The 17,343-nt window shown below is 41.5% G+C and overlaps 1 protein-coding gene across 13 annotated transcripts in view; it reads left to right on the plus strand.

Moving 5' to 3' along the window:
- The window catches only part of LOC104934399 (protein tyrosine phosphatase receptor type M), a 152,020-nt gene that overhangs the window by 83,400 nt on the left and 51,277 nt on the right, over positions 1-17,343 (plus strand). For all 13 annotated transcript variants that reach the window (XM_027290399.1, XM_027290370.1, XM_027290379.1 and 10 more), the window contains exons 10-14: positions 3,535-3,736; positions 4,434-4,536; positions 13,539-13,812; positions 16,274-16,310; positions 17,125-17,199. In XM_027290399.1, coding sequence (XP_027146200.1) covers positions 3,535-3,736; positions 4,434-4,536; positions 13,539-13,812; positions 16,274-16,310; positions 17,125-17,199 — 691 coding nt within the window. The remainder of the gene's footprint in view (positions 1-3,534; positions 3,737-4,433; positions 4,537-13,538; positions 13,813-16,273; positions 16,311-17,124; positions 17,200-17,343) is intronic.

The following is a 17,343-nucleotide window of genomic DNA, read 5'->3' on the forward strand; positions in this document are numbered from 1 at the left end:
ATACAATCTCCGAAACACACCTCCAACACATATCACGATTCAGCGCCAAGCAAATGTTGACATAAGGCTTCACACGGTCCCTGCCAGCCTTGTCCGGGAGCTGCACTGAGTCTTGAATAATAGAAACAGTCTCCACACACACATACACACAAGAACGGCGTATGTACACATTGATCTTAACCAGCTTAAGGTGGAAGTAATCCTCCAGGCTATCCCACAGATTGATTCTCCTCTGTTGATTCTCCGTCTTGTCGCTGTTTGCTCACGCTTGATATTTTGACTAGGTTAGCAGTCATTGACAGGGCTGTTTCTCACACAAGGAGAGCAGATTGAACAGTAAAAGCGATGCAATCAGGGTTGTTGTATCGGTTGCTCCATCCACTGCCATGCCATCAGATGACTGAGGCGAATAAAATATGAAATAGATATTCTCGTAGAGGACAGTTCAATCAAAGCAAGTCTTGAAGAATCATAACAGGCCCTGTTTATTCAAGGGTATGTAGTACAGAGTCCTCTGCACTTAGAGGTGCTGGCAGAGACGTCCATAAAAAACACTAACTTTACCGCACACTTAATCACTTTTAGAGCTACATGTTTCAGTTGTTTGTCTTTTTAAAAATTTAATGCTACAGGTAAAAGCATTCAGAGCAAATGTTGTGGTTTGCATTGCCGCTCATATTTATGTTGAGGCAAATGTGTTTCATTTATAAAATACCCACTCCGGGCTATTATATTTGAATGCTGCAGCTCTCTGTCTTTGTCTAGAGAGCCTTAACGGTATAGTAATGTGGTTTTAATGTACAGTAAGGAATCATTATAGTTCCCCCAACATAATGTAGTATAACTGGTTTTACTATAGACTAAGAAAGAATATTAATATTCATCTTAAACAGGGTGACGGATGAGGAAAATCTAGTAAGCCGGCAGCGCGCTCCAGGTCGTTCCCAACTCGCTCTCTGGTTTAAAAAAAGTAACCCACAAAATATTCTACCGTTATTCCACAGAAGTTGATCCTTACAAGTCAGGACCTTTCTTTGATTTGACATTATCAAAGGACTCAAAGTGAAATACGTCTGACAAGACCTGATATCAAAGAGATTTCAGCTCTGTTGCTTTTTGACCAACCTCTGTGAATGGCAGCTTATTGCTTTTTCAAACAGACATGAGCCGGCATCCTTTTTTTTTTTTAAATTGTCCAATTATTCTTTGTTCATCAGCCATATTTAGCAATACTAATTAATTGTGAAGCAGCATCAAAGTAAGATGTGCATCCCATTCCCTTTTAGGGGAATGGCAACTATTATTGAAAGGTAACTGTGTTTTCAGAAAAGCAAAAGTACTATTAAGTGAAGCCATTTCCCTTAAAAGCCAGTATTCCTATAAAACATACAGCCTTTTTACTCATATTTAGATTATTAATATTTACTGTAGGTCTGTCTTTGAAGGTTGAAGTCGTCTTCAGATGAGAACGTTGGCAGAATTGAGTTGGCTTTCTGTTCCAGTTCATCATTTTACTCACACGTGTGACATCTTATTTGGCGTTCTTCATTATTTCACGAATAAAGGTGTCAGAGATTATACAGAGATTTATATTTTATGAATCATAAATTAGACATTTACCTCCCTCAGATAGAAACTAAAAAAAGCTTAATATATCTGATCAAGTAATAGTTACATAACCCCAAATGAATTGCTCAAATATTCCCCATTATTTTATTTTTTTTCCCCGTCAGTTCCGTTATAATTGTAAAAACTTGTCCATGTGCCCAGTGTTGATGAGTCATTTCAAATTGCTCTCCCTCTTCCTGAAATGTTATGATATAGGATTTGGCATCACAGACTAATTTCACAGACAAAGACTAAATGAGAAGGCCTCCAAGCATTTCAAAACTTGATGGACACAAATTATGCAGCACTCCTAACTCCCTTTGTGTTCCTTAATTGGAATTATAATGGAGGTTTTCCTCGACGAGCAGAGGCATTTTCTTAAAGTGGGACTTTACAGTTATTCAAAATAGATTAGCAAAAACACTCACCTTAATGCTTCCCTCCAGAGCTCCCTGTGTTTATTAATGGTGAAGGAATACATTAAGTGCATTTCCTCTCTCCTTGAAAACCACAAGCCTGCATCAGCTTTGGAGGAAAAATACTATGTACCTCTGCTTTTACAGTTGAAGTGAGACAGCTCCTCTCTATAGACCTTTTGTACATCAGTAATTTGGGAAATGCTGGCATAAAGCCTTGTTGACATAAAGACGCTCACACATGAGGCGAGAGCATCTTTTCTCGACACTTAAATATTGCTCTGTGGCATTTGGCTAAACTGAGAAGTGCAGAGAAGATGGAGAAGTCAATATAGGGACTTTTTGGACTTCATTATATGAGGCTTTTCCCAATATTGTGTCAGTTAATTCAACATGATACGGTAATATAATCACATCATATTGTTGTACAATAAATATAAATTAAATTAAGTGGCAACCTCTGTGGCTGTGAAGTGAAGCCAATGCAGAAGTCTCAAAAACTGGAGTTCCTCAAACCGCCACTTGAGGCTGGTTATAAAATGAGTCAATCTTCATAAGCCCCCATGTTAAAATGCAGAAATAAACATGTGTACAGCCTGGTACAGAAAACAGTTTTGGTCTCTATAGCTAATTTCTAAGTTCCAATTATTTTTCCAGGCTTAGTTCTGCAGAATTAACAGTATGGCCACTGATTTACAGGTGGGTGCTGCTGTTTCAGGCTTGTTTGAGCAACCAGCCCGCCTCAGGTCCACCAACGATCCACGTCTTTGTCCATTTTTAGATCAGCCGGGAGCTAGCAGATTCTCATATGATGTCCATGTTTTGTACTGTCTGTGTCCTAAACACATAAAATGTTCATGTTCACCTTCTTTAGTTTAGCAGGCAACACAAAGTAGAACTGAGGCTGTCATCAGTTTTGGTAATAAACCAACAAATTAAACATTTTAATGATGCCGAACTGAAAATTAAGGGACCACCAAAGTTATTGCAATCCATCCGGTGGGAAACATTAATGCCTCTGCTAAATTTGATTGCAATCCACCCAAAATTCTAGAAATGTATTGTCATTTCCACTAGCTAGGTTTTGTTAATTTTGCTAATTTTACATGTGTATTCATATTGTTAAAGGATAAAATATCTTTGTATTGTTGTGTTTAGCCCCAACCCTCCAGAGCTATCGCAGTGGATTCCACTCAGTTGTCCAAGTATACCTAATTAAGCCGGTTATTCAGAAGCGTACACACAAAGACTTTCTTTTAAATTGTCTTGTGGCTTTTGGTATTACTGAGTAGTGCAAAGGGGGACGAGACGGGCTAACTCTCTGCACCATGAGTGGGATAGTAAACCTCAACACTGTGAGTACAGTAAATGTTTCAGCTTTGCCGAGCCACTTGGATGCCTCCGACATAAAACGTTTTCATTGAATGAATACAAATCCTCCCCGGCCGAGGAGAGCTGAGTGCAGAGTACCAGCGGACACTATCAGAATATTCATTTCCTTTCTTTCTAGATCTCCTACAAGGCAGTGAGCTCTTTTGACCCCGAGCTGGACCTCTCCAACCAGAGTGGGAAGGTAGTGAAGTTGGGCAACGAGACCACCCACATGTTCACAGGCCTCTACCCAGGCTCGACGTACTCCTTCACCCTGCGCGCAAGCACAGCCAAGGGCTACGGCCCCCCTGTCATCACCCAGTTCACCACCAAGATTTCAGGTCAGTGGGGTCAACAGCACGGCTAGTGAGTGCAGTGGAGGTCTTTATGTCCGAATGTGTGAATGGAAACTCTACTCCGACGTTAGATAGGACTGCTTTTACTTTACTCTTTTGTCTCAGAGGAAAACTCCTATCCATCTGCTCTCTAATACATTAAATTAAGTTTAAAAAAATCGACGAATATGATCCACCACGTATGTGTGAGCTTGAATACCTTACATCAGTTATCACTGAACCAGATAGGTGGTTTCTGTAAATTGATTTCAGTGCAATTTTGGTCTGTCTATTACATTAGATTTAGCAAAATTCCCTGATTGGACAAAGACAAATTGTGCTTTTAGTTTTCAATAAACCACGACTGGTCATTCTTAATAAAAACGGGAATTGATTTTAAATGATGCTCATGAGGCTGGTTGGCGATTCCTCTTACTGTCTACAGTTTCTTATTCTGACTTTTCTGTGAATTCTTTCCTGACAGCAGCAAATGTTTCGCTCCTCTCGTGTTACTGTGACAAATGATTATGATTATGTTGCTATAAAGGCGAGAGGCAGTAAGTGCCTTTGCTTTTTGTCTATTTACTGCCGAGCCGAGTGACTCTACACAAAAAAAAAAAGAGACTTGATGTACCGAATGTGAACAGTTTTGAACTTTGCAGTGTACTAACACCTCCTCTCTGTTTTGTTTCTTCCCTTTTAGCTCCTTCCATGCCGGCATACGACCAGGAGACCTCTCTGAACCAAACAGACAGCACAGTCACTGTACTGCTTAAACCTGCCCAAAGCAGAGGTGCACCTGTGAGGTAGGTTTTTCACAATAAGGGCGCACACGCCGCACGGCGTACAACAAAACAGCATATTAAAACACCAGGAGCCGCAATCAGCTACAAAGAATTGTATCAAAGAGCTTGTGTTTATCAATACCCGACCGCGAAGGAATGTTGCCAGGGAATTCAGTACCTTACCGCGCGTATCTCATTTTCTGAGCTTTATTTGCTTGTGGATTTTGATCCTGTGAAAAAAGAAGAAGCAGCGCAGCCTTTGAAGATGAGAACAAAAACCAGGAGCAGCTGAGGCTAGCTTCAGGATCTCTTTTCCTCTACATGTCTTTTATGTAGCGGCCTGCCCAAGTCGCCACAGGCTTCTGTGGAATGAAGGAATCCTCCCTGCTTGATTCTGCATTTATTAGTGAGCTATGAGGGATGCATTATAGCCGCTCTGTTTAAATGCAAAGCAGTCGGGTGATGCTTGATGCTTGATCATCTTTTTGTTAACGTTATTTGTGGAGCTGTAACACTCTTCGGTCAATACATTTACAGTTTTTAGATAAGCAGTCTCTTCATTTCCATCTAACGTCAACATTTTGTAATATTTCCAACCAACATACTGTAAGTTATAATTTTAGCAATACACTAAGGGATTTAGGTACTTTATTTGTTTGAAAGTTGAAGCTACTCTGTATGTAGAGTCATCTGTTTTTGCCTAATAATGTCTTCCCAAAGTAGTTTAGATCATTGCACAGTGAGTCCAAGCAGAGACATCAAAACACAGTTTAGCATCCAAACAGAGTAACGTGCATGATGTACAGTCTGTAAAATATAGAATAAACTGTGACCGTATGAACAGTTTGATATGAGTAAACACTAAATACAGTATTAAATGTTACAGTTACAATGTGGAAACTTGCACAGAGTAAAAAGACAAACAAACGCCCCAGCCAAGATTTCTTCTGACTTGGCTCCATCAAACATATTCAGCAGTGGGAAGCCAGTGAGGGATCATGTCTGAAGTTGGCAGTACATGTTGAATGGTTTCGGGCATCTGATTGAATCTGGGGGGCAAAACTCTTTTAGTGTGTATGATTTAGTGATATCTAGAGATTGCAACCACCTTACGTCACCCTCTCCTTCCTAACATGAAGGACAAACAACGAAAATACAAAAAGGCCCGATCGTGAGCAAGTGTTTTGTTTTTCCATTCTGGGCTACTGTAGAAATATGATGGTTCAAAACGGGTGGAGGACCCTCTGTAGATGTTAAAGGCTCATTGTAAGGCAGCAAAATTAGAATGGTTATTATTTTCAGGTGATTATACACTAATGAAAGCATTAGTTACTCATGCTGTGTTCTATTTCTGCCATGTTCTATAAATAGAGGCTCCAAAATCTTACACAGTTGTCGTGTTACAACAGTTTTCATCCACCAGGACCCTGAGATGTGAGAAGTACTGAACACTTGTGCCTGCTGTAAAACTCAATTTTACACTATCAACTCATCTGAGTCCTTTAAAGATTGCAGCCCTGAGATCTTTAGTCAGGCTTGTCAGCTCATGTTTACCGTATGTGCAGCTGCCCCAGCACCAAATCGAGAGGCCTGAGCAAGAAAGACAGAGCGATCGCTTTTTTAATCTTCTCTCAGGTACAATTCAGAAGGCCTTACTCAGGCTGCCATTCTTTCAGCGGGCTAATTACAAACCCCTAATTATAATTAACAGAGTGTCGTGAATGGGAGCGTCCATTGATTTAGCATGCTGGACTCCTCTTTTGTTTACCGCCAGAAGGCATTCGCTCACCTTGTGACCAGATGAAAGAGATTTGTCTTTGGGGATATAAACTTTAGTTTGAGACCCGCTTTAATCTGTCTGTCTGAGCTGAGATGTCGCTGCACTAATGCTTTACAACCTAAAATATGTTGATTTCCAATATAATCCCCTTAGTATGAACTTTATTATTAAATCATGTGTTTTGTTACAGACGTTTAGTTCTAAGGATCATTTATGTTTAATGAGACGCTCGAGAAAATCCATTAAAAAAAGAAATCAGCACCATTCATCAGCTCAGAGTTCAGCACGTTGCACAAATGCACCTCAACACTAATTGAGGCATCCTTTGATCACAGCACAGCCTCTCCAAATCTAAACTTCGAGGTATACATTTCTTTCCCCACCTCGTCACTTCTCTTAAATCTCGCAGGACGTAAAGGACACTATAGTTCCTTCATGCGTGTCAAAAAATATGAATTGCAAAAGAAAAGGAGGTTTTGCGGAGGGCAGCAAACAGGGGAGATTATGATGCAGGTTTGAAATGAGATGCTGGCAGGATTTTTTTGAAGGTGTTTTTTCACCTCCACCTCAAGTGACATGAAATGCCTTTTGAAAAAATCCAAGGTGAAAGTAGCTTCCATTCAGATGAGCTGAGTTAAGCAGAGTCTGTTGGGATCTAAAGTCTGTTTTTGTACATTTCACAACATTTCATAACATATCTAATGTCTTGGTTTTGAGGCATTGGTTCCTGGATGACCAAGGGGAAGACATGGGCTCATACTAAGTTAAACTAACTAAATATGACTTGTATAGTGTAAATAAAGTGTTTTAATGCCACCATACTAACCTTAATCTCACTAAAATTAAACTTGGATCCCTCTTTTATTAGTTGCTTCCCCTATCATTGTTACCGATTGATTAAAATTGTAGCACGGTGGGTTGTCAACATTTCTCGGGCATACCTGAAGCACTTTGAGAACCACAGGGCATATGTGGTGGTGATGCATCACTGATTACATATAAAGAAATGTTTACCGTACTGGAAAAGAGTCCCTGAAGTCAAAAAAACTTGGAAACATAGTGTAGCTGATCAAGTCTATTGAAGAGTTTGCATTTTGTCAAGCAAAGACATGAATTTCACACCATAGTTAGATTTAATTTTTATGCTACCGCTCATGTTACAAGAGTAGCCATCACTTTTCTGGAGTGGTGGGTAGCTCATTTTGAAATTGAACACTTTATGAAATCAGTTTTAAAGCCCCCTATGAAACAGGGATTTGACAAGGGAGAAGACTGATTCGAAGCATTACAGAGCAGAGACAGCATGAAGGCTTGATTTGATAACGCAATCTCGCATGCTGATTGGGTTTGGGAGGTAATAGAGCTCCAGACATTTGAGTTTCAAACAGCAGATGTTTTGCTGTAATACGGGAAGGGGGTGGGTGGCGGGCTCCACTGGAAGATCACACGATAGTGCCGGGTTATGAAAAAATCAAGACGTAACAGACGGCGAACGTCCGTTTCACTCCGGCATCCTGCAGTCACGCTGAAGTCAAATCTTATTTCAGATGGAGCTGGGCAGACATTGTCACCGTTAAGGAAAGCAGTCAGTTTTTCATATTTGTGTAATTGCTAATCGGTATAACATTTCCAACTTGGATTTGGCTTCTAATCTCTGAGGACGACACGCGTAGCCGGGAACAGTTTTTACCAGAGGGGACCACTGTTCCTTTAAGAGGATTAGTGAACTGTCTATCAGTCATGTCGTGTTTAACTAATGTTTGCAATGTTGCCCATCGTCAGGGCCAGAATACGCCTCCTCACTCCGTGGCATCGAAATAAATGTTTACATGCTTCTGCAGAAATAAATGATTTTGGATGCTTTCCTTATCATTCATAGCACAAAATCAGCCCTTCTCTCTTTTCCTGCCATAACCTTTGCCTCGAGCGAGCTCACACACACACACACACACATAGATAAACAGAAAAAAACTATAAAATACAGCAGTTTCCGGCATTGTAAGAAACATATTGAGGAGTTCCAGTGTAGTTTGTACCCTCTAGCATCAGATTATCTGTACTCAGCCATGGCCTGAAATCAGTTAAGTGATTTTCTACAGTCCTAAAATAAGCACCAACTTTCTTTGATCGCGGCATAGCAAACCCTAATAGCTGTGCCTAAACGTGACACAACTCACTGCTTTTTACGATTTAATGGCAAATGTAATCTATGGCACCTTCTAATTTGTTTGCTTTATAGCTTTATGGACACCAGGGAAATATAAAGAGTGAGAAGACCGACACATGGAGGGAGGGATGCTGGGTCAGGAGAAGTGTGTTACTTACAACCGCTCTTAAATCAGGCATATAGGCATATAGAGCCAACCAATTGGTATTAGAGAGAGAGAGTGTGCGAGGCAGTGATTGAAATGCTCCCCGTACACCTTCTCTCATCGGCTCAAACAGCCTGGAGTTCTCCTCCTATCAGCCCACATGAAAAATAAATCTGAGTTTCAGGTCACAATCCAGTCGATTCCGAGTCAATCCGCCATAATTGGTTGGCGTCACATGGCGGCAGAGCTGAAATCTATCGGGCAGCGAGGCTGGAGGAGGCCTAATTGGTGTCAGCTCAGGTTGCACCGCTGCTGCAGGAATGCCGGTCTGCCCTGCCGGCCCCTCTGGCAGACCACTTTTAACAGCTTATAGCGTTCTTCTCGTACAGCCTCATCCCTCTTTCTCTCCTTGTCTTTCCGTCTTCTGCTCAGGTAGAGAAGTTGAGCGTTTCAGCACTTTTGGAATTAAGTGCAATTATGCACCTTTCCGTTCGTTCGTTTCCTCTCCTGGGGTTTCCTTTTAATCCATGAGCTGTATCTTCGTGAGGGTTTAGCTGGCTATTACCACCTAGTAACTAACATTTGTGTGTGCGTATTAATTAACTTGTCTCTCCAGCTTTAGTCATCACATTGTTAGACTATATAGCCGAGCTATGTAGCAAATTATCACAGCGGCCGACTGTCTAAAGTTTCTTTAGAACACCCGATAATTGTGATGTGGTTCATAAACGAGCGACAGAAGAGGTGGAGGATGAAGGACAAGCAAGTAATACTGGTGACATTTATCAGCCAGCGGCAGCTTAATGTTACAGGGCAGCCCCGTCTTCCTAGATATTACGTTTATATGTGACTAATTTGCAACAGCAAATATGTTTTCTGGGTAATAAGTTAATATACAAACAACGTGATAAAAATCATTAATCTGCTTCGTTTGATGTCGACATGAACAGTAACCAAACAGGGCCGTTGTTCTCTCCATGTCCTAATAAATACATAATCTGTATATTAAATGTTATGTTTTGAAAATTTAACACTATTAGATAGACTACTCTCGAGACGGGTAATCTTTTATATAATATAAGTTTATTACAAACTCAAATAGTACAACAAACACTTGACCAAATATAAAATATAAAATAACCCTTTAACCTTCTATTACTTTTACTATTTTGCCACTACATTATCGTTAAAAAATTAAAGGAGTAATAAGATTATGATGGAATTTTTATGTCCGTTTGTGAAAATGACGGACAGTGAGACATTTGCACGCAACCTCTGACTGTGACGCTAACAGAGGTCATCCAGCATGATGATCCTTGTACCGAAGTAACATTAAACGCAGAACTTACTTTGCTCACTTAAGTATTGTTACACTGTGGTATTGCTACTTCTGCTTTGGTAAATTATCGTCATCAGCACGAATGCGAGTATCAATTCTCTGGTTGGCATCAGATCAAATTAAACATAATCTATAAAGTTGTTTTTTCTTTGTTCTCGCTGTCGAGGCATTGGTGTTTCTGTGTTGTTTGTTGGGTTTTTTTCGTTGCTCATTCACGTCATGCTAAATCAAGAATGTGACTAAAATGACTCTGGTCTGTCAAACTGACTCATAATGTAAACTGTGAGTTCGGCATGTAGTGACAAGGTGTCAGCTGCTCAAAGGCACACTGACGTGACAGCAGTAATTACAGAAAAAAAACTCCCAGAATCGTTGCATTCTTAAATTGCCATCATTAAACTCTTGAGTCAGTTTTATATTTCATAAGCAGTTGAGGTGAAATTAGTATATGTGTATAACACAGAGGAGGGGTACTTATTAAATATTTTATAGGCAAACGGCAAGTTACTGCCGAGAAATGCTTTAAGAGAAACCATTTAAGTGCGCGTTATTGTCGCTATCACTTAAAGAGATGAACAAAACATTTTTATTAAATTGAAAACGTATTGTGAGCTGCTTTCCTCGCTGCAGTGAATATTCAGAGGATGAGAAATAGCGATTCAGATTTCCACATTACAAACGTTCTTACCCTTGGAGCCTCATAGCCTTTGGCACTTGATATTTTGCCCGAGGATAGGAAGTCCTATTCACACTGCGTCTATCATTAAGTCATGGCACAGCCGCATCATCATATCATAAGAAGCCACCCGGGAGGGAGCCAGCTTTTGTTTTGATTTCCCTATCTGCAGATTGATTTGGAATATAAAGTACTAATATGGGTAAGCTCTGAGATAGTGTACATTACTACAGCAAGGCAAAAACAAAGACATTATTGTGGCCATAATTTGTACCAGACGTAGCTGAAAATGAAAAAAGAAGTTTCTCCTCAAACAATGCTTATCGTGTGTCCGTCAAGTGCTGTGATATGATTGACAGCCGCTCCCATCATAGCGCTCATCAGATCTGCAGCGTTTTGGTTGAGGGCCCCTCATCACTTATTTCTCTGCAGCTCTGCAGCTACTTAAGGGGCTCCCACGTACCATCTCCACGTGCCCTTTGACCTCTGCTCTCAATAGGGGACAGTAATTAAAGGTTGATTTTCTTCTGCAGACTCTCAGCAGGATTAGATATTTCATCACCTCCCAACCCAGCACTAAATGGGAGAGCCCCGAGGAATTGGGACACACCCACCAGGAGCAAAGGGGGATTTTCTAATGACACTGCAAGCACCTTATGATAAACTGTAGGGTTAAAGAGCACATGCTGTACACACTAGGGGACACTTAATCATCCAGTACCAACCGCGGGGAACAATTGATCATCTCCGGGGCTGTTTGTACTGCGACTGTACAGCTTAAGAGTACAGCCACTACAGTGCAGATGGTTTTTTTTCTCATTTGTTGTTCTAATAATGTGAGCTAAGAAAAGAAATCTTCAGGGTCACTTGAGCTCCATATGGTGCCATTGTCATTTTACATGGCATAGTACAGTTAAATGAATGATTTGATAGATATGAATGCTTCGCAATGATCGAATTGTTTGTTAATGATAGATAATAAATTGGAAAACTATTTTAGGGTGGAGGAAGGACTTGAAAATAAGAATACTATTTTTTTTTTTTGTATGCTGTGTACCTGTTGTATCACCATGTTTCTACAGTAATAGCCCAGAACAGACAAAACAAACACTGCCTCTAGAAAGGCAGATGTTTCACATCCAGCAGTGTGAGTAGAGGGGGCTGCAATCCACGACTGCACTGCCGGATTCCACTAAATCGTACACGCCGGCCCTTTTAAACTTGGCATTAATTTAACAATCTGCATTTGTTAATGTCAAGGTGTAACTACATGCAGAATGCATTGAGATCATAATGCAACTGGATCAGCCAGACCACATGTGAAGGTAGTGGAATAAATTTAGTCCGTACAACAAAAGCTACATGTTGTAAAAACGAATGACATAACCAGATACCGGGTGTAAATGCATGGACTGGTTGTCACCGTATCCAGATATAGATCTGATATTAATACCATGTGTCAAGGGGGGCTTATACAGTGTTTACATCCATTTCTTTTGACAGCATACAGCCTTCCACTTTACTCAGTTGCAACCTCCAGCTGCCGTTCGGTGGAATAATATCGTGCATCGCTCACGTGATCGTTCATATTACAAATAAAATGACTCTCTCTTCAAATTTGCTCCATAGCGCCACCAATGGTTAAAAAATTAAGTACAAAAAAATGCCTCAAGAATGCACAAATCATTTATTTATTAATTCATCTTATCTTATTGTAACAAAAAAAGGTGCTAAAGTCAGAAACCATCCAACCAAAACCAGAGACCCAGTGTGCATTTCTGTCATACATTCATTCATCGAGCAGTCTTCTGCAAAAATAACTCGTTGTTTGCATGACTCTGTTGGAAATGGAACGCTACTCTCTAATCACGGCTGGTTATTCTCCGTGGCAGCTGTAAACAGACTCTTTGTCACTCAGCGACTCAATAGATTTAACAGGTGGATGCGAGATGCATACTAACGTGAGCGTCTATAAGACAGTCAGTCTCCCCCTCGAGCTAAGTGGCCCGCTCGGAGACAATGTCATCTCTGTCAGAGGCACAGAGGGCTGCAGTTTTGATCCAGCTTAAACGCAAGGCTCGGACGGAGAGAGAGGAAATGGAAAGAGCCGTTAACCTTTTCAGTTGTTGAATAATGAAAATGCAAATAACGTCAGGGCCTGTCCGCATGTCACCGCTCATTTATCTCGCACTGTAGTTTTGAGCCTGTTCACTTTGAGAATTCGTTCTGGAGTTTTTATTTGATTATTTAGGAAACATATATTGCAAATGAGCACGGTTATTGAAATGTATATTAATGTGATTGATGTGTAACTACTTTCTTTCTTCTTGTTATCTTATTGCTAAAGGCTTCACACTCTTACTCTTCCTATAACTGCTTCACCCCATGTAGCAGCGCCTAGGCTAATCAATTCTAGCTCGCAGCTTGTTTTCTGCCTCTTATCCGTCAAAATAAATCATAGAAAGGTTTCGAAATGTTGTGCTTTCTTTCAGATCTCCTCTAGACTCTAAAGGTTAATCTCTGTTTCTATTGACTTTATGCACACACCACCAGGGACCTAAATGTTCACACACATTCAACGTCATTATTTATGTATCCTGAGATGAGCGCACATACATCATAGTACTTTGATTTCAAACTTTTAACGGCTGCATGAGAAATGTATTTAAAAAATCTCTTCTGTGTGGTGTCTAAATAAAGAATAATTTCTAGAGACTTGGTGTACTCTGAGATCTGGAGCTTTTTAACATTCATTTCTGTGCCATTCATAAAGAAGGTTTTTTTTTCTTTTCTTTTCTCTACACTTTGTAATGCTAACAGGCAAAATAGAAAATGCCTGCATTGCCAATAGTATTCTGCGAGTGCCCGTTTGGCCCGTTGGAGTCTTTTCATTCTGTTTGTATCCTGTGTTTGCAGTGCGTACCAGGTGGTGGTGGAGGAGGAACGTCCACGCAGAGCACGAGGCACAGCAGAAATCCTGCGCTGCTACCCAGTTCCCATTCACTTCCAGAACGCCACGCTCCTGAACTCCCAGTACTACTTCACTGCTCAGTTCCCTGCAGCTGGCATCCACTCGCCACAGCCTTTCACTGTGGGGGACAACAAGACCTACAACGGCTACTGGAACGCCCCTCTGCTGCCTCAGAAAAGCTACAGTATCTACTACCAGGCTGTCAGCACAGCCAACGGGGTGGGTGTTCCTGGAGCTTTCGTGCTGCTCGTGCAATTTTTAAGTTGCAAAAGTACAAATGAGACATTATTGGAAAAATCTGCATGATCTCTTCATGGAAAAACGAACAGTTTAACAGTTTATACATCTAAATAACTGCATTTTAAAGGGACATATAGTTAGAAATAGCTAGTTTTCAGATGAATACTTTACATATAAAACGTACAATGGTACATAAGCTTATAAAAGTTGATAGAATATGATGTGACGTTACAGATTAAACTACAGAACTGTGTAAAATAGTTTATTTAGATATAAGGCAAAATATTTTTATACTCTCCATAATTTGTACATCTTAAATCCAAGACTTGTAATAGAGTATCATTCTGGTATTAGTACTTAAGGATTTGAGTACTTCTTACACCGCCGTTCATGAAGAGAGAAAACAATTGAGTCTGACTTCCTCGAGCACACGCTGTATGTTGTGTGTTTTGTGCCAGGGTGACATTTCTTTGTTTGACAGCGTGTCTTACAGTGCTGTGCTAATAATATGTACAGTACACCGTCTCAACTCAGCAAGTAAACAATTAGATCAGCCAACTAGAGAGAATGTCAAATTTGTGTGCTTAATTTAATGAACTACAAGCACTGACATGAGTAGAAATGCATACAACGCAAAGTGAGTTTATGTTTCGAGCTCTTTTATGGAGGATGTACTGCAGCATACTGCCATGCCTTCTTCTTCTTTAATGCTAAATATTATGGTGGGTTTAATGAGAAGCTGACTGACAGATTGATTGACTTTGTGACCGAAAGGGACTAAAGTGGCTGAGCACAGAAATCCCTGACTCCACACAGTAACTGTTCACACATGCAGCACAATTGCATTTGGCCTCTGGTGGGGTGCACCAACAGCACTGTCTGCACCCTTAATAGGCTACAGCAGGGTCAAGCCGGGAATGCAGAGCTCTGTGCGGTGACAGGCACTCTCCCTCCATTACTGTTGCCCTGGTCTCCTGCCTTCTCCAATGGAGCTTCACGCCAAATGCCAGACAAGCCTTTGATCAACGGCATTTAAGGGAGGCAATCGTCCCAGCGGCGTCTAAGTGTGGGAGGCAGGCAACAACAACAGGGTTGCCGGTCGCGCAGGTCGAAGCCTCTGTCATCAAGTGGCACTTGGCGGGGCCCTCCCTCCAACGGTGCCGTGGCAGACAGCTCAATGGAGCCCTACTGATTGTGGTCCTGAATGAGAATCACCATAAATAGCCTCCTTGAGTAACACCAGCACGTCTTTAAGGAGGCAATAGAAATCGCACGTGTGGCAGGGCTGAATCCAATTAGCGAGTTTGCTCTTGAGAGTGAAGCATTGGAGGTCTGAAGCTTTTCCAGGGCGAATCAGTGAGTGGTATGAATCGGCTGATAGCACTCTTCCCCCGAACAAACAAAATGAAAGAGTCCCTTGTTGACGCGGAATAAAGCTCCGGCTATGTGATGGAGACATTTCTGACTTTCTATTCAGTGTTTTGATTTACAATGGCCAAATGCACTCTCTTTCATCAAGCCGTCAGCGTCAATAGAGAGGTAGAACTGCAAGCTTTAATTAATGCCTAATTATGTTTGTTTGGGCCTCTTAAATAAAATTAGCACTTAGAAAAGGTGAGTGCTATCCATACCTAGAATTTAGTTGTAGCCTTCTATTCAAATAAAAATCTAATCTCAATGTTTCCTCTCACAAAGGAACCATCGGACAGCTTTAAAAGCTGCAGTAATGTGAATACACATGCACCTGGGATCACATTAATGTTTTTTTCTCTCCTTCTCTCTTCATTATTCCTCTCGTGGCCTCTAAACGCCGTCCCTCCCATGTGTGCTCACTGCTCATTGGACAGCTTGGCTGGGTCAAAGACAGGGACACAGCACTCGTGTCTTTTGTGTTGTATTACTCATTGCCTCGCCGTTCCTGTCTGTGTCCTTTTTTTTTTGCTGTTCTCCAGACCATTGTTGACAACAAACTTCTTTGCCAACAGCGAGAGCAGTGTTGTTGTCGTCGTCGTGTGTGGTTTTTTTTTCCACGTTGTTGAAGGCTGTTGTCAGCCTGAGCTGAAACTCCATTACATATTCAGAAAGAGGCTCCCTGACGTGTCATTTTGGAGCCCTGCATGCTGGGTTGGTGTCGCTTGTCACAGGGCTCTGCTTTCTCCACAGTGGCTGACCACCTTGAGCCGCGGGCTGCCGACAGATCGCTGTTGGCTGACAAATCAGCAGCTCAGCACCACTAATCTGTGCTGTAGGCCCTCGCGCCTAACTGCGTTTTTGTGTCACAGTCATTGAGCTCAACAGATGAGAGGGGGGGACAGCGTGGAACTAGCCGAGCTGTCTTGTTGTAACCGTGGCGTCTTAGATAGGTGTTGTGTCTTTGTGCCGGTCATAATAAACTCTAATTCTAATTCTCTTCTCCTTCTTTTAATTTATGTCTGTACAGGAAACCAAAATCGACTGTGTTCGAGTAGCAACCAAAGGTATGAAAAGATCAGACTGTGTGACTCGTGATGTTTGCCGGATGTAACAGCTCTCACACGACTTCAGAGAACTAACAAACTCGCTTAAAATCGACATCCTGACACTCACTCTCGTTAAGTTTCCGAGCTTTAGTGTCTATAAAAGACAAAAAAAAAGTGTGATATGGTCTCCACATGTTCTCGGTCGATACATTGACTAAGAACATGTGTTTTTCCATGACTGGGAGGCAGCCTATGTGCCCATTGAGGTCTGTAGGTACTTAGCTATGCTGCCTGTACGTTCTGCTCCACACGTTAAAGGTGATGAAGTCTAAGCACCATTGATCCGGGAGCAGAATTGATAAGGCCGGAGGGAGCCCTAGTCACACTCCGTTCTGGGCTATGGGAGGTCCTGTCACATGCCCCCCGACAATCTTTGTACATTGTGGAGTTTGCATGCAGCTCCGCTATGGATTTTTTCATAGAGTTTCAGATATCTCAATCTATAGGCTGAAGTAAAACGGCCTGTACTTGGAAGTAGAACGATCATATGAGCAATTTATCACCTGAAGGGATACGCTTAAACGTTCGACATTAAGCTCACAAAGGTATGAACTTTTGTGTGACATGATTGCTGTTGCTGACTTGGAATTGTGAAATGCTTTCTAATACTGTGATGGGTTTTTTTCTACCTCAGTGTTGCATGATGATGGGAATTGTTGGTGTGGCCTCTCTCTCTCTCTCTCTGTCTCTCTCTCTGTCTCTCTCTCTCTTTCTGTCTCTCTCTCCGTCTCTCTCGACTGCATGCAATCCCGGATCCACTGACTCTACTCAGCCGCCATACTCGTGACTCAGCTCACAACCCCTTACATCCGCATCGCCCCAGCGGCCGGTGACAACCAACTAACAGGTCAGGACCCGAAGCTTTCTGCACATTCTCTGACCGTCTCGGTTGAGTTGAGCCGAAAACAAACGAGTGAAATTATTGCACGTGTGTGTGTGTGTGTGTGTGTGTGTTTGTTTAGTGTCCTGCTATTTGCATAGAATGAGTGTG

This window comes from Larimichthys crocea, chromosome II, assembly GCF_000972845.2.
Source record: "Larimichthys crocea isolate SSNF chromosome II, L_crocea_2.0, whole genome shotgun sequence".
NCBI classification, from domain to species: Eukaryota; Metazoa; Chordata; class Actinopteri; family Sciaenidae; genus Larimichthys; species Larimichthys crocea.